Genomic DNA, 15,884 nt, shown 5'->3' on the forward strand with positions numbered 1-15,884 from the left:
TTTTTTTGCCTGGCTATGGACTTCACTCCAGTTGATTTGTAATCCCAGTCACAGCAACAATACAACACACTTAATGCTCTAACCCCCTCTCCAGAGCTAGCAAACAGACGAGGAGATACCTGTACATTCACAGTGCTTTGCTTGGTTGCAGTATGCTTGCATTGATATGCAAAAATGGACTGTGAGATGTTAAAAAAAAATCTTATTTTATTATTCACCAGTACATTTCAAAAGTGGGGAGTGTTTGTTAGCAGTAATATACTGACTAGAAAAGTGTGAGGCTTATACGTAGATAGCACCTACCTTCCGTGTCAGAATATCACATTTTTGTGGAATAAAAAGCAATTACAGTGTTAACATACACTGTACTTTATTTCCATATCTCATAGTTAGCGGTTGCCTACTTACAAAACTCTTTCATGATCCTTTCTGTAAAAAAGACATGCAGACTTGTGTTCAGAAATTATTATTTAAGTCCCATTTGAGATCTGCTTTTAAATGCTCAAAGCAGAAGCAGAAGCAGAATCATCACAAAAAAAAAATGAAAAGGACAACTGAGTCAAAGAGGGGAAACCTTCGGCCACCTCCTTGTACACAGTCTTGTTAAACAGACTTATCAATCATTCTTGAATTTTCCATAATGAAAGCAATGTGTTTCGGTGGGCAAGATCAGGACAAAACTGCTAGGTTGTGGGGATTAAAGGAAGAAATAATGGCAAGTGCATGCAGGAGTGGGTGAGCAGGGCATGGAGCACCGTGGAAGCAGGCTAGTGTTCTTTTTAAAAAAACAGCCTGCACAGACCGTTAGTTTGAAGTCTTTGGTCCAAAACCTTAACCACTATACCACACTGCCTGCCAATAATATCATCTTGGTTTAAAAAAAAAAAAGAAAAAGAAATATATTGTGTACATAAAAGCACTTGGTCACATAGTACTTCTGATACACCCGATTAACCAATGGCACTATATCAGAAGCAGATTGACCTGCAAAATTAATTACTTTATAAAAACATATTCTGTACATTATTTAGAATGTGTGCAAATCAGCATTGTCATTTTTTTTCTATATTTGTGTTTTTGTGCAATATATTTCACTACTATTGTATATATTGTGGTAACTGGGTCACATATTTATGTATGTTGTAGACGCTGTATATTTATATATAAAGTTTTAGAAAAATTCAGTATTTCTTCAAATTTAATCAGTTGAAATGCAATGAATGACCTAAAGTGGTGAAAAGATAAGCAGTAACCTGCCAGAGATTTAAATTTAATGTTTAGTTTAACAAAAACTAAATAGAGGAAATATCAGAATATTTAAAATGGCCCTTCTTCCGGGAACAACTAATAGGTTACAACCTACAGATATTCTTCAGCAATTAAAGTGACTCTGTGAGAACCCTAACTACAAAGAGGACTATTTCATTTATGTTAGGTAGAATGCCCAGAGGGGACTGGGTGGTCTCGTGGCCTGGAACCCCTACAGATTTTATTTTTTTTCTCCAGCCGTCTGGAGTTTTTTTTTGTTTTTTCTGTCCACCCTGGCCATCGGACCTTACTCCTTTCTATGTTAACTAATGTTGTCTTATTTTAATTTTGTATTTTGTCTTTTATTTTTCTTTTCTTCATTATGTAAAGCACTTTGAGCTACTTTTTGTATGGAAATGTGCTATATAAATAAATGTTGTTGTTGTTGTAAAGTAATTAAAGCCTTGCGAGATGAAGCAAACAATTTGCACAGGTGTCCCAAATTCTGTTGATTACTTTAAAAACTCTCTGTCTGTCTTAAACTGGATAAAGATGTAAAATATGAAAATTCAGCACAAACTCACATTCACATGTCAGCTCAACCAGTTACAATATAAATTACAGTGATGTATTAATTATTGATTATACAGTGTTTGTGATAAATGACAGTGCCCTTGTGTTTGTTATTTTATAAATATTATCCTTTTGTTTAAATGTTTTTAAGGAAATAAAGGTCATCTTCGTTAATTTTGGAATGTTGAAGGTACAGTAGTCTAACACATATTTGGATTACTTATACTCACTTAAGATTCCTTTTATTTTTGCCTGAGACATTTTATATTTTGCTGCATTAAGATTATTAAATATATGTTCATTTTGGGTTAAAGCCTATTCTTGTGTCTCTTCATTAAATACTCTAGGAGTGCTGGTCCAAATCTACAAATGAAATGTGGTCTAATACATGCCTGTTAATAATAATTGAAATATTATTTTGTTAAAGTTTCTTTCAAGTTATTTCCTTAACTATAACCCAAGCTTAATTCACAAATCAAACTACAATGTAATTTACAAAGGAATCAAGCAATGTACTAATCCTCAGACTGGAGGTTAATTATGAGAAAAAAAAAATGGACAAATGGATTCATTGCTAATTGCTGAAAGTTTCCACTACAGACCATCTTCTTTTCAACTCCTTTCTTGCTGTGATGTGGATCTCACTTGATCTCCTGTAGCTTTATTCAGGCAGTGGGTGGGGGTCCCTTTCCTTTCAGTGACTGATTAATTCAAGTCAGTGGGTCTTTTACTTCAACCAATAACATTCCTGAAAATGTCATCTTAGGTTTCAAACGATGAATTGTCTGTCTTTAAAGCAGCTCTATTTGTGACAAATTATAAACAAAGCCATTTTGTTCAGCTATCTTGGAAATAAGTATGAGCTTTATTAAAATCTCATTTGTGGAGCCATTCTCTGCATTTATATTAATTTATGAATAAGAATATAGGAAAAAGAATATAGGACAATAATAATTTCTTTTAAAAGTCACTGTTCATAATGGCAGCAGCACACCATGGGCTCAGATGTTTTAATATAAAAACAGGAACTGCCATTGCAAATGAAGTAAAATGTCATCAATAAAAAGTAATCAAAAAAGTGATTTTTGATGTGGATTTTTTACATTTTTTTTATTCTGTTATTGTTATTTTTTCAAATAATATTACATTTAAATATCAATGTAATTCTGGTAAGACCTTTTATTATTTATTATTACTTTTTTGTTTCTCTTAATATGACACAATCATTCTGAATGAAGAAAACAAAGCAAATGAAATGAAACTGTCAGGAAACAGAAAAATACATTCTAAATATGCCAGTTTAAATTAATGCACAGTATATATTTCAGGAGTATTTTTGATGCTATTAGTGAATATTATTACAGTGTATATTATACATTTCAGATTTTTAAGGGCTGTGATCTACACAGCCTCGTATATAAAATTGTAAGGGTTGTCCATCTTTATTCAAAAACTTGCAAAAACCTTAAATGTTGTCCTTATCGAGAGCTTCAAAGGTAATTCAGATTTGGAGGTGTGGGCTACATCAGCCACATAAGTGGGCTTGAGGTCTTTCTCACACAGAAAGAACAGAATGTGGGCACAAAAATCAGCCCAGCCTTCCACTACGCACAACCTGTTTGTTCATAAGGACTACTGGGGTTGGATCTGCTGAGTGTGACGCAAAGTGCAGAAGCTGATTACATGATAGGAAAATAAGAATGACAACTCCTGCCTCAGCAAAGTGATCAGGGTTTGCATCTTTCTTACAGAAAACTGTATAGATAGATAGATAGATAGATAGATAGATAGATAGATAGATAGATAGATAGATAGATAGATAGATAGATAGATAGATAGATAGATAGATAGATAGATAGATAGATAGATAGATAGATAGATAGATACTTTATTAATCCCAATGGGAAATTCACAATGTAGTATAGCACAATGCTCTAAAAGTTGACACAGCTGCTGAGTGTGAAACAAATTGCTGACAGTAAATCGCAAATGCAAGTCATATACTCCAAATACAAAACAAACTCATAGACAGCAAAAGAACCAGAGGTATTGATTTCCACTGCCATGTCATTGGGCTTCGTGCCTTTTGCACAGCGAGCAGTGGAGTGGCCACACGACACAGCTGACACAGCATGGCTGCGGCAACATTTGTGATGTACATTGGCATTAAAAAAGTGGTCTCCCAATTGGCAGAGTGAACTTGGGTACTGTGTTTCGTGAGAAGCACATGAACCACCTTTCTTCAAGGACTAGAGGTCTGGGTGTTTTCCTAGTATGACAACAAAAAGCACATTCAAAACCACATTTTCAGAAAATATGATGTATATAACATAGCACATATTGTATTATATTTTACATAGACAACATAAGTCATTAGCCAGATATCAATACCCTGAAGGAAAAAAATTATCAAATTTATTTTGACATATGGGATTTACATTATTAATAAACAATGCTGAATATGTGCTGTGTTAAATCAGAATAGCAGAAAATGGCTAAAATAAGTAGAGGAGACAAACAAGTTTTATAAAAATGCAAAGTTGTCATGTTACACCAGTTTGAGTATAATGGCAAAACAAAAACCTGACTGGCTGCCCCACCCTCACTCTTCATTTTCCCATTACCACTGAAATGTTGCCTGGTGGGCAAAAGGATGACAGGCAAGAAGGAGCAGCACAGGACAAGAACTTACCAGAGCAAAGAAATAAAAGAGAGAAAGTGTGACATTGTGGAAAGAATAAAAAACTAATTATTTTATTACCAGTGCATGTAATGGATGCTCTGATAGAAGTATAGTCAGGGGCACCAATGCAAAAGACTCACAGTTGTAGTCTTAGAGGAATTATGTTACTTACCCCAGGATTATTAAGGGCAGACAAACCAATATTTGACTCAATCCTTCTCAAAGAGAACAAGTAAGCCATGGAAGTTCATTAGGATTTTTGATTACATCTTCAGGATCATCTCAAAAAATTCAATCTGTTTGAAAAATTTCAATCTGGTTTCTGAACTTCTCACAGCACAGAGACAGCACTGGTCAGAGTCACCAATGACCTCCTGATGGCTGCTGACCAGGGCTCTCCATCACTCCTTATCATCCTGGACCTCACAGCTGCATTTGATATGATAGATCATAATATTCTCCTTCATCATCTTCACTATACAATTGGACTTTCTGACATTGCTTTGGAGTGGTTTGAGTCCTATCTTACAGACAGGACTGAGTATGTGGCCTTGGGGGATGCTAAACCTCATACCCACACTGTCACCTGTGGAGTCCCACAAGGATCAGTCCTTGGGCCGACCCTCTTTAATATGTATATACTATCCCTGGGTCACATCATCCGCAAGCATGGAGTTTCATTCCATTGCTATGCCGAAAATACGCAGCTCTGTGTGAGACTGGATTCGACTTCTCTTACTTCTCCATCAACTCTTTCCCCTTGCTTGGATGAGATTGAGGCCTGGATGTTTAAGAACTTCCTCAAGCTGAACAGCACCAAAACTGAAGCTCTTTTAATTGGCACCCCCCATCAACTTTGTTCCTCTGTAAATTGTATTTCCTTTTCTGACCATACCATTACCCTCTCCCCTTCTGTTACAAATCTGGGTGTCAAGTTAGACTCCCATCTGTCATTTGATACACATATCCATCACCTTTGTAAAATTGCATTCCTTCATCTCCGAAACATAGCCAAACTCCATCCCTACCTCTCCCTCTGTGATGCTGAAAAGCTGGTTCATGCCTTTGTCCCATCCAGACTGGACTATTGTAATGCACTCCTCATCGGGATACCCAACAAGAGCCTTCAAAAGCTACAACAAATTCAAAATAGTGCTGCAATAATCCTGATGGTGCGGAAATATGAACACATTTCACAAATCCTTCGGTCACTTCATTGGCTCCCCATCCATCTCTGTATCAAATACAAACTCTGTTTGTTTACTCACCAGTGTATCCATGGAAATGCTCCACAATATCTTAAAGAACTCCTTATACCACAATCCACTACAAGAAACCTCCGTTTTGCAAAAACCTACCACCTTCGCCCCCCTGTGACCAAACTTCATACAATGGGAGACCAAGCCTTTGCAGCCACTTCTCCACGGCTCTGGAATGTCCTACCAAAGAGCCTAAGAACACAGCAGATTGTGGGCTGTTTTAAAAAACAGCTAAAGACTTTTCTATTTAGGAAAGCTTATTAACAAGAATGCTATAATTATTGTTGTTTTATCTCTGTTTTTATCTTGTTTTGCCTTTGTTTAAACTTTTTATGTTTGCACTTTGAGATTTACTGCTAATGTAAAGTGCCCTATAAATAAAATGCATTATTATTATTATTATTATTATTATTATTATTATTATTATTATTATTATTATCTTGATTGATAGGGGGAAACTAACAGTACCAGTGCAAGAGAGGTGGAATCATGTTATCTTTATAATAAAAATCAGTAGCAAAAATGAAAATCTCATCACCACCTACAGCATACAATGAAATGCAGAGGGACTGCATTTCCCATGAGTCTTTACAAGGCTGGGTGCAGTTCTACAACAGAGACTGACAGGTGGCCCTGCCTCTTGGAGAACTACCCACAAAACACAAGAGACATGGCTGGAAAAAGTTCAAGTAATAAACAAAACTAACAAAAAATACATCGTTAGGAAAATAATATAAAACAAACAACAATCTTAAAATAAACAATCATAATCAAAAAATTCAATATTAACAAAATATAAATAAAAAAGGAATGTAAGCATAAGCCAGAGGGGAAACTCTGGCTTACACATAACATATGACTTGCTTACACATAACATATGTCGAGCTATTTTGATTAACATAATCTTACTGAGTTATGGTGAATCACAGTGTGGGTCCTTGACAAGCAGTCGTGTAGTGTGACATTCCCAGCACCTCAGTCACAACATTTCAAATTATATTGTACTAGTGAAACAGGGTTTGCCTGCTGCTCAACTTCTCTGTACTCATTTTTTGTCACTTAGGCACCTTCTGCAATTTGCTTGACGCTCAGCAGTTCTTCTTCCCGTCATTATGGTGGATAGCACTTTGCTGTAAACACTGGTCATTTTACCATCTTTACGCATGTATAAGCTGATGTTCAATGATAAATAAATACAATTAAAAAATAGGATGTTGTTTTTATAAGAATGTTGTTTCTAGAAGGTAATGGCAATCTTCTTGATTGTCTGCATGCATTTATCTTTTTCTTACATTCTCAGATGGTGCTACTCTTCTTGTTCTTCCTGTTATTGCCATAAGCTTTCAATTAAGACAAAGATCAAGGTTTTATCCCCAGTTTTTTGTGCAGTTTTTTGTGAGTAATCACATAACAGACAGAGAAGTCTTATCATTTTATATGTATATAAATTTAATGGAACTCTGTGAAGTAAATTGTTAAATAACTGTCTAAACTTTTAATATATGGAAAAATCAATTCATGGTTGATTTAATCTATAATTTTCCATCCTTTGGAACACCATTCAGGAAATTTATGATTACCCAAACATTTTGTATTCATATCTTTATGTTAACAGGTTATTTGTGGTGAAATACTCCGAGCAAATGTCAAAATGTATTGTTCTCTGTCTTTTAGGAATTTACTGTTATTAGCGCATCTGGAAATAAGACATTGGCTAGACAGATATGTATTATTTCTTCTCGGACAATATCTGGGGTGAGACACCAGTACATCTTTATACCTGTATTCGTCATGTCCTCTGATTATCAGATGACTATTCAGGAAGAAGAATGCAGAACTCACATTATTTTTAAATCTTTATAAAAACAAATATTGTGTCCTTGTGTCTGAAATCTTCCAGCAGTTCAGACAAGCGGTTTACTCTTGCTGATATCACAATGCAACAACTACATCACACAATAAGACAATTACAAACATTAAACCAGGTATATTACTTCAACATATCAATAATGTACAATACATCTTCTAATTATCATTTAAAAAAAGTATTATTCTATTTATTCGATCAGCTTTGAATTTTTCCAGGGTCTTATATTTTTCATTCCACATTCCAAACGTGCACATGTATGGATAGTCAGCCTAGTGTGAGTGTGGATGTGTGAGTGAGCTCTGGGATGGGCTGGCCGATTCAGGGTTTGTTTCTGCCTTGCAGGCTACAGCTCACCATGACATGAAAATGCATCACTTGATTATTATCAAAACACAATATATAATAAATTACAATGAAGTCAGTTTTATAAGATACAAGCAGCTAAAAAAATAAAAACAAACAAAAAGTTACCTTGAATAAGAAGAAATTAGTTGTATCATTATTAAATAATTTACGGTATTTTAATTATTTAAAAATGATTATATTCACTTGTGCATTTGCCTGATACAAAATGGTAAATATTTAAATAATCCATAGCAGAGAAAAGTGATTCATTCTGACTAATAGTTTCAAAAGGAGATTAATCAGATAACATTTCTTAGATTGTTTGAACAGAATCCTTCCTCTGTTTCATTTACGGTGTTCTCTGGATTTAAACTCCAGACTGGCATACTGCACTTCTGTTAGCACCTGTGCAAAAAAAACGAGAAATACTGAGAAAGGCAGGACTTTCCAAATCCACAATAATCCATCAAATCTTGCACAGGTATTTTTTTTTTACAGATATTAGAAAGTTATGAGTTTAATTTTTCATGCTTTAACTAATCTATTTGAAATGCTTACATTTTGCTTGGTGTTTCAGTGTAATCTTTTAAATCTTATATTGTTGTTTTTATTACTCGCTGAAACCATAAAAGTGAATTAAACTATTCACTAAATAGATTGACGGGTAGATATTACTTATTTTTATATAGTTTTGCCATTTTATCATCTTATTTATAAAATTATTTGGCCAACATTTGTAAGAAAGGTGTTCTAACAATAATCTTTTTGTTTTTTTTAATTTTTTAGTCCAAAATGGTTTTGATCCAACAACTTGCAAGTGGATTGAAAATAATTTGACAAACATTATATTGAAGAAACACTTCCTGGAACTTTGCAAAAAATCATTAATGATGAATTTCATTTTGGATTTAAGACTAGACTTTAGAGACTCCTACAGGACATAAATGGAATTAATGCATGATGACCGTCTATAAACAGGACTTGAATATTATAGTTTTTTTTTCCTTTGTGCAAATGTGACCCCCAAAATAACTTTCAGCATTATTAGTATAACTAATTCCCCTAAGCAGGATAATTTCCAATATGATATTTTTACTAGAAACTTTATAAATGAAAAAGATGTTAACATCAGCTTAAGGCATAGTTCATCTACATTGTTGTATGGTATGTTATCAACTTTTATTATCTATTAAAATAATGAAAAATTTAAATCAAATACCATACTCTTCTTTTTCACATTCTTGGATTTCACTTCATTATTTCTCCAGTATTTTGTTTCCCTGTCCCTAAGGGATTAAAAGAAAAGAAGTATTAAGGACGCAATTTAAACAGTTTTCCTCTTTAGCACTGATTCAGTAACAAATAAAGGATGAATTATAAACTATTCTAAGGCAGAACTTAATCCTGAGTGACATTAACCGGCAAATCCCAGAACTTTGGAACAAGAATGTGGGCCAAACAAAGTTTCTGCTAAGTAAGTTTGAGAAAGCTGCATTATGTTAAAGAGAAAACATACATAAAACTAAAACTCCAAGTTCAATATTGTTACGAATTTCTGATAGCCATTCTGTGAAAATGCCTCCCAGTCTTTATTTCAGCACACAGTATCCAGAGCTCCACTGCACATCTGAACATAACACAACATTCTCAAACCCACTCAGTCCACTTCAAAGTCAAGGCGACAGAAGCCAATCCCACCCAACGCTGGGTGCAACACATCAATAAAGAGTACCCTTACACACACATCCATACTCACACTTACATGGAGCTGATTTACCACCACATGTGTTAGGATTTACTTTCAATATACATTTTCTACAGGTTTGTTTTGAATTTTTATTGTGTTTTTTGTTTCATTTAAGGATTTTGAGTGTTGCTGAATCATATTGTAATAAACATTTCTATAAAAAAATTATTTAACTTTAACATCTTTTACCTAACAGCATTTTGTTTTTCTTTGGGCAATGCAATATTTGTGCTTGGCTATGTTCTGTTGCTAGCCATGTTGTTATGCAGAAAAACTGGTGGTTGTGACCTGCGATGTCACCGTTTAGAAGGTATGGAGTTCAGCTCAGTACCTTCCTGGTTATCCGAGTTTGTGGACAGAAACATTGATTGTTACTAGTGCATTTTTATTTATTGATTTCCTAGATAAAACCCTTTGCTTCGATTCTTCAAATTTAGATTTTTGTAACTACTTTAAAGCTTAATGATAGATTGAATCTGATTTAGGGACTTAAGGATTGTCCCCTTTCACATCCCAAAGGTGAGCATGTTATGTAGGCTGATGACTCCACACTGGCCTGGTATGAGTGAGTGTGTATGCTTTGTAATGCACTGGCACTCCTGCGGGGCTGGTTCCTGTCGTACATCTGATTCTTTGGGATAGGCTCCAGCTTGCCAGTTCCCTGAATTTGTATAAACAGGTTTCTTAAATGAATGATTTTTTTTTTGCTCTCAAAATCTGTTGTTAAGTGGCTTAAGACACATAATGACTAAAAGCTGAACAATTAACTTAAAGTTTAATCTGCCTTCTGTCTAATGTGAAGATGAGTATGTCTGTTTAGGTTAAAAACAGTTGTAGGCTTTAATTCTCAAATCTTCAATATAAATTACAGGATTACAGAGTTAAAGCATTCTTTTGAATTAAATGGATTTTATGTCCTTACACTGTAAAAACTTACCAGCTTTTCACAATAGTTAGCTTTCATTTTTCACAATAAACTACTGTATTGAAAAATCTATTGTGTAATCACAGCAGGCTTAGTCATCCTCCATCATAAGTTACTGTAAAATTGTGCTTGGACTGGACTGTGTTGCATTGTGGGACATTCTCAAGTTGTGCATTTTCACACTGTTTCACTTATATTTGTGGTAAGATGACAATTAAAAGCAAAATTATGGTTACAGGGACACTGATGGAAACTTGTTTGATTTCATACAGACATTACAATGTGTAAATTCTCACAGCAAATCACAGACACAAAAGTGTAATTGAGGTGGACAGGAGAAGAGGCTTCAGGGACTTTCAAAACTCAACTTGATGTAAATTTTGGGGAAAATAAGTGAATGCATAGCAAAGATACTTCACATTGACTGTGTATTTTCACAGTCAAAAAACTGAAATATAATAAATGGTTAAAACAGTGATTTTTATATACAGTGCCCTCCACTATTATTGGCACCCCTTGTAAAAATTAGTAAGAAGGGTTAGAAAAAAAACTACTGTTTGCTGAAGAACCGTCATCTTGCACTGAAAAAATGAGAAACATCTGACTTTTAATTGAAACAGGTTCATTTAAAAAAACAAAGCCGTCATAAAGAAATAAATATTTTTTTAACAAAAACACATGTACCACAATTGTTGGGACACTTGGAAATTAATGTGAAACAATGTAACTGAAGCATGTTTCCCATTTAAATTGGACATGGTTAAGTTGATTGGAGGGTATAGGAACTTTCCATCTGAAATCAATGACTTCCTGATTAACTGGGATACAAATGTCAGGAGACACAGAACCAAATTTCCTTAGCCATCCATCATCATGGCAAAAAAAGAACACTCAATTCAAATGAGGGAGAAGTGTGTTGCCCTTCACAACTGAAGGAATGGTTATACAATTCCACCTCATTTTTAGGCCTAAGAAAACAATTTTCTTTTGTATTTTTGTATTTGCCATTGATCTTCTCAATGTGCAAATGCAAGCTGACAATGAATATTTAGTGACACTTAGACACTTCCTCTTCCTGTTTCCATTGATGCATGGATGCCCAGTGTAGCTGAATAGCTACGTTATCTATGTTTTTGGTCATTTTAGCATGGGTGGGGATAGTTTCATAAATGATGTGAAATCACTAGTGGGGATGGAGATCATTTTCATTTAAATGAAGACATAATAGTGTGGACATTGATGGGTGAATGGTTGCATTGGAAAAAATTTGCAATGTTAAGTTACCACATGAAATAAAAATCTGCTGACACATTTATAGAGAAATCAAAAGTGAGATACAAAGAAAAAAATCTGAACAGAAATGTTGATCACTTTAGACTAAGGGGGGGCCAAACTGACTTAAAAGGCTGAGATATAGAGTTCCATAGTAAACAAAACAAAGACATTAATTACAAATTCAAGTTTAAAATGAAAAGCAATGTTAAAACCAAACAAAGCCTAAACATTCTTTGTTTTTTGTTTGTAGATGTTCTCCAGTGTAAGACTACTGTGAAAATTTCAGACAACTTCTCACATATGCAACTGTCTTTAGTACACTCTTAAAAATAAAGGTGCCAGAGTGGTTCTTCAGATCAATCCCATGGGTGAATATTTTTGGTTCCCAAAAGACCCATCCTCATGAAGGTTCCAGAAAGAACCTTTATTATTTAGATCAGTAACCGTCACAGTAAATAACCAAGAAAAGACAATAACAGATTTGTGAAATACCGATGGCTCATGATTTTAAAAGGACTCTTGCTGTATATAATAACACAGGCTAAGTCCAGATTTTCTTAGCCTGTTAGTTAGTTAGTTAGTTAGTTAGTTAGTTAGTTAGTTAGTTAGTTAGTTAGTTAGTTAGTTAGTTAGTTAGGTAGCCTACCATACATAAAAGATTTTTTTTTTTTCCTATTAGGTCATTTTTCTAAGCAAAAATAACTAACTTAATAATCAAATAACCATTCCCTGAATCAAATGGTGCTTGGTCATGCAATAATTCTACAAGGAACCACACAACCCAGTGAAGTACCATAAAAGTTCCATTAAAGAACCAGCATTTTTATGAGTGTAGTGATAGGCTGCATGATGATGTCAAGCGCTATGTCACTGTCAACCTATGTGACTAGCAAAAACTGTTGCTTCTACATTCAAAAACAAGCAAAACTGCAACACAATGACATCACAAAAATCATAATACAAATTAATATGAACACAAATAACAAAAACTATTACATAATATAAAAGAACTAAACATGGCTTTTATATTTCCTGTTTATTTATACCATACTATATATCTAGCATTTCAGACTGATTAATTTTCAGCCAAGAGCAGTAAAACCCATGTCGAAAAAACAGCAGATCTTTAAAGTAAGTGAAGCAGGATAGAATTTTACTTCTGATAATATAAAGTACAAATCTGTTTTTATCCAAGAATAGTTTTAATCTCACTGCTGACACTGTGTGGCCACAAGCAAGTCACATCTATCTATCTATCTATCTATCTATCTATCTATCTATCTATCTATCTATCTATCTATCTATCTATCTATCTATCTATCTATCTATCTATCTATCTATCTATCTATCTATCTATCTATCTATCTATCTATCTATCTATCTATCTATCTATCTATCTATCACCTTCCTGTGCTCCAATTGGAAAAATAAAAGAAACTAATTGTATCTCACAGATGTTGTAGGTCACCTTGGATAAAATCATAAGTCAAATACATAAATGTAAGAGTACCAGTTGATTGACTTACCTGATCCAGGACTATTTTTAAAGGTTTGCATAATAAACTTTTTTTGTGGGAAGACAGAAACCTTTGTGTTTTGTTTGATTTTCATTAAATGTTTACATAAGTATGTTTTATTGAGTTCCTTTCTCCTAAGCTATACACATCAGTCATCAACTGTTTTTTTTTAATGCAGTTGACTAACTGATGTTAATTTTAATCGATTGACTAAATGCTATGGTTAAAGCTGTGGCTTTGCAGTGTTAAAAACAAACAAAGCCAAAAAATAAACCTCTATGCTGCTGTAAGCTGAAAATAGAATGGTGAGATGAAGGATGCTCTTAACCACATGATTGTACTCTTCTACTCAGTCCAGAATCTGTGACCGTCTTGTTTTCCAGGACCCAGCACACTGACATGAGGTGCCGCTCTGCCAATGAGTTGTGAAGATGTAGAGGTGATGCACGGGTATCGCCATGCTGATATTTTACTTTGCTAACAAGTGCTACTGGAGAAAGATCATTGCTCCCTTGCAATGTCAGGTAAAGCCTGAAAGCAACATCTACATTTGAAAAGATACCCACAAGTTCAATGAAAAGGAAATGTCTGGCAACTTTACTGGACCAATATTTGTTGCCAAATATGTGACCTGAGCTTTGAGACAGCAGTGCTAACTAACCACTGTGCAACCATGTAACAAACAACAGAAGATGCAGAATGACTGCCATAAGCAAAAGACAACACATGATCACAAACTAGCAATAAGTGAAAAAAATATATATATAAATGTATATTGTCACACACGTGCAAGTAGGAGGCAGCTAAAAGGTCTGAGTGACAGTAATTCCACACCAGACCAGGGCATGGCGGGGTTCACTGACTGTCTCTCTCAGTTCGTTGCAGACAATTCTTGGGAAATTCTGCCTGGTTCCGGTGCCACTGAAGATGTCACATCCGGTTCCAGCACCTTTGATGATGGCACTTCCGGTGCCTATGATGACATCACTGCCAGTTCTGGTGCCTATGATGACATCACTTCCGGTTCCAAAGACAATGCCGTCATTTCCTACACTGACTAATAAATACACCATCTTTGATACCATGGAGTGAGTTCTGTTTTGGAGTCGGTTCTATGAACATCTCTGTTCAAATTCAAACCTATTTTGCAGCCTTGGAACAATATATGGATGGCTGCCCCAAACCTTCATGATGTCTTAGACTCGTTCTTGTGACAATATGTACAGTATGTATGTGTATACATATAATGTAACAAAAATTTAATAAAGCCATAGGGTGGTTAGACCTCTTATATCATTGAAAGATGCGGAGAAATGAGTTCACGCGTTTGTTTTCAGTTGACTAGATTACTGTAACACACTCCTCTCAGGACTACCCAAAAAAGACATAAATTGTTTGCAACTAGTGCAAAACGCAGCTGCTAGAATCCTTACCAGGAAAAGAAAGTCTGAGCACATTTCTCCAGTTTTGATGTCACTACACTGGTTACCTGTGTCATTCAGGATTGACTTTAAAATTCTGTTTGGTTTATAAAGCCTTAAATAATCTCGCCCCATCTTATATATCGGAATGTCTGACGTCTTATATTCCAAATCGTAACCTCAGATCCTCAACTGAGTGTCTCCTTAGAATTCCAAGAGCAAAACTTAAAAGAAGTGGTGAGGCGGCCTTCTGCTGTTATGCACCTAAAATCTGGAATAGCCTGCCAGTAGGAATTCGCCAGGCTAATACAGTGGAGCACTTTAAAAAACTGCTGAAAACACATTACTTTAACATGGCCTTCTCATAACTTCACTGTAATTTAAATCCTGATACTCTGTATATCCAATTCATTATAATAACTATTCATTCAAAATCTGTACTAACCCCTACTCTCTCTTCTGTTTCCTTTTCCGGTGTCCTTTTGGTGGTGGCACATCTACCCAAAGCACCATAATGTTCCAACAATGATGGATGGATTAAAAGCCAGAAGTCTGTATGACCATCAGCATCAAGTGACTCCGTGAGAACCCAAACTACAAGAAGGACTATTTCATTTATGTTAGGTAGAATGCCCAGAGGGGACTGGGCGGTCTCGTGGCCTGGAACCCCTACAGATCTTATTTTTTTCTCCAGCTTTCAGGAGTTTTTTTTGTTTTTTCTGTCCACCCTGGCCATCGGACCTTACTCCTTTTCTATGTTAACTAATGTTGTCTTATTTTAATTTCTTATTTTGTCTTTTTCTTTTCTTTTCTTCAGTATGTAAAGCACTTTGAGCTACTTTTTGTATGAAAATGTGCTATATAAATAAATGTTGTTGTTGTTGGTGCTGGGCGATGAGGACCTCTGGGCTTAAATTAAGCTAATGGGTTTTTAGAAAATAAACTAATTAAAGTAACCCCTCTGTTTGTATTTAAGTTAAATATTTACCTTTGGCAAATGAGACAAACATTTTAAAACAAA

At 34.8% G+C, this 15,884-nt stretch overlaps 1 protein-coding gene across 2 annotated transcripts in view; it reads right to left on the reverse strand.

Moving 5' to 3' along the window:
- Positions 1-8,319: 8,319 nt before the first annotated feature.
- LOC114642738 (uncharacterized) overlaps positions 8,320-15,884 on the reverse strand; it is a 93,683-nt gene continuing 86,118 nt past the window's right edge. For both annotated transcript variants that reach the window (XM_051922977.1, XM_051922975.1), the window contains one exon: positions 8,320-8,383. In XM_051922977.1, the coding sequence (XP_051778937.1) occupies positions 8,324-8,383 (60 nt within the window). In that variant the 3' untranslated portion in view covers positions 8,320-8,323. The remainder of the gene's footprint in view (positions 8,384-15,884) is intronic.

This window comes from Erpetoichthys calabaricus, chromosome 2, assembly GCF_900747795.2.
Source record: "Erpetoichthys calabaricus chromosome 2, fErpCal1.3, whole genome shotgun sequence".
Taxonomy (NCBI): Eukaryota; Metazoa; Chordata; class Cladistia; order Polypteriformes; family Polypteridae; genus Erpetoichthys; species Erpetoichthys calabaricus.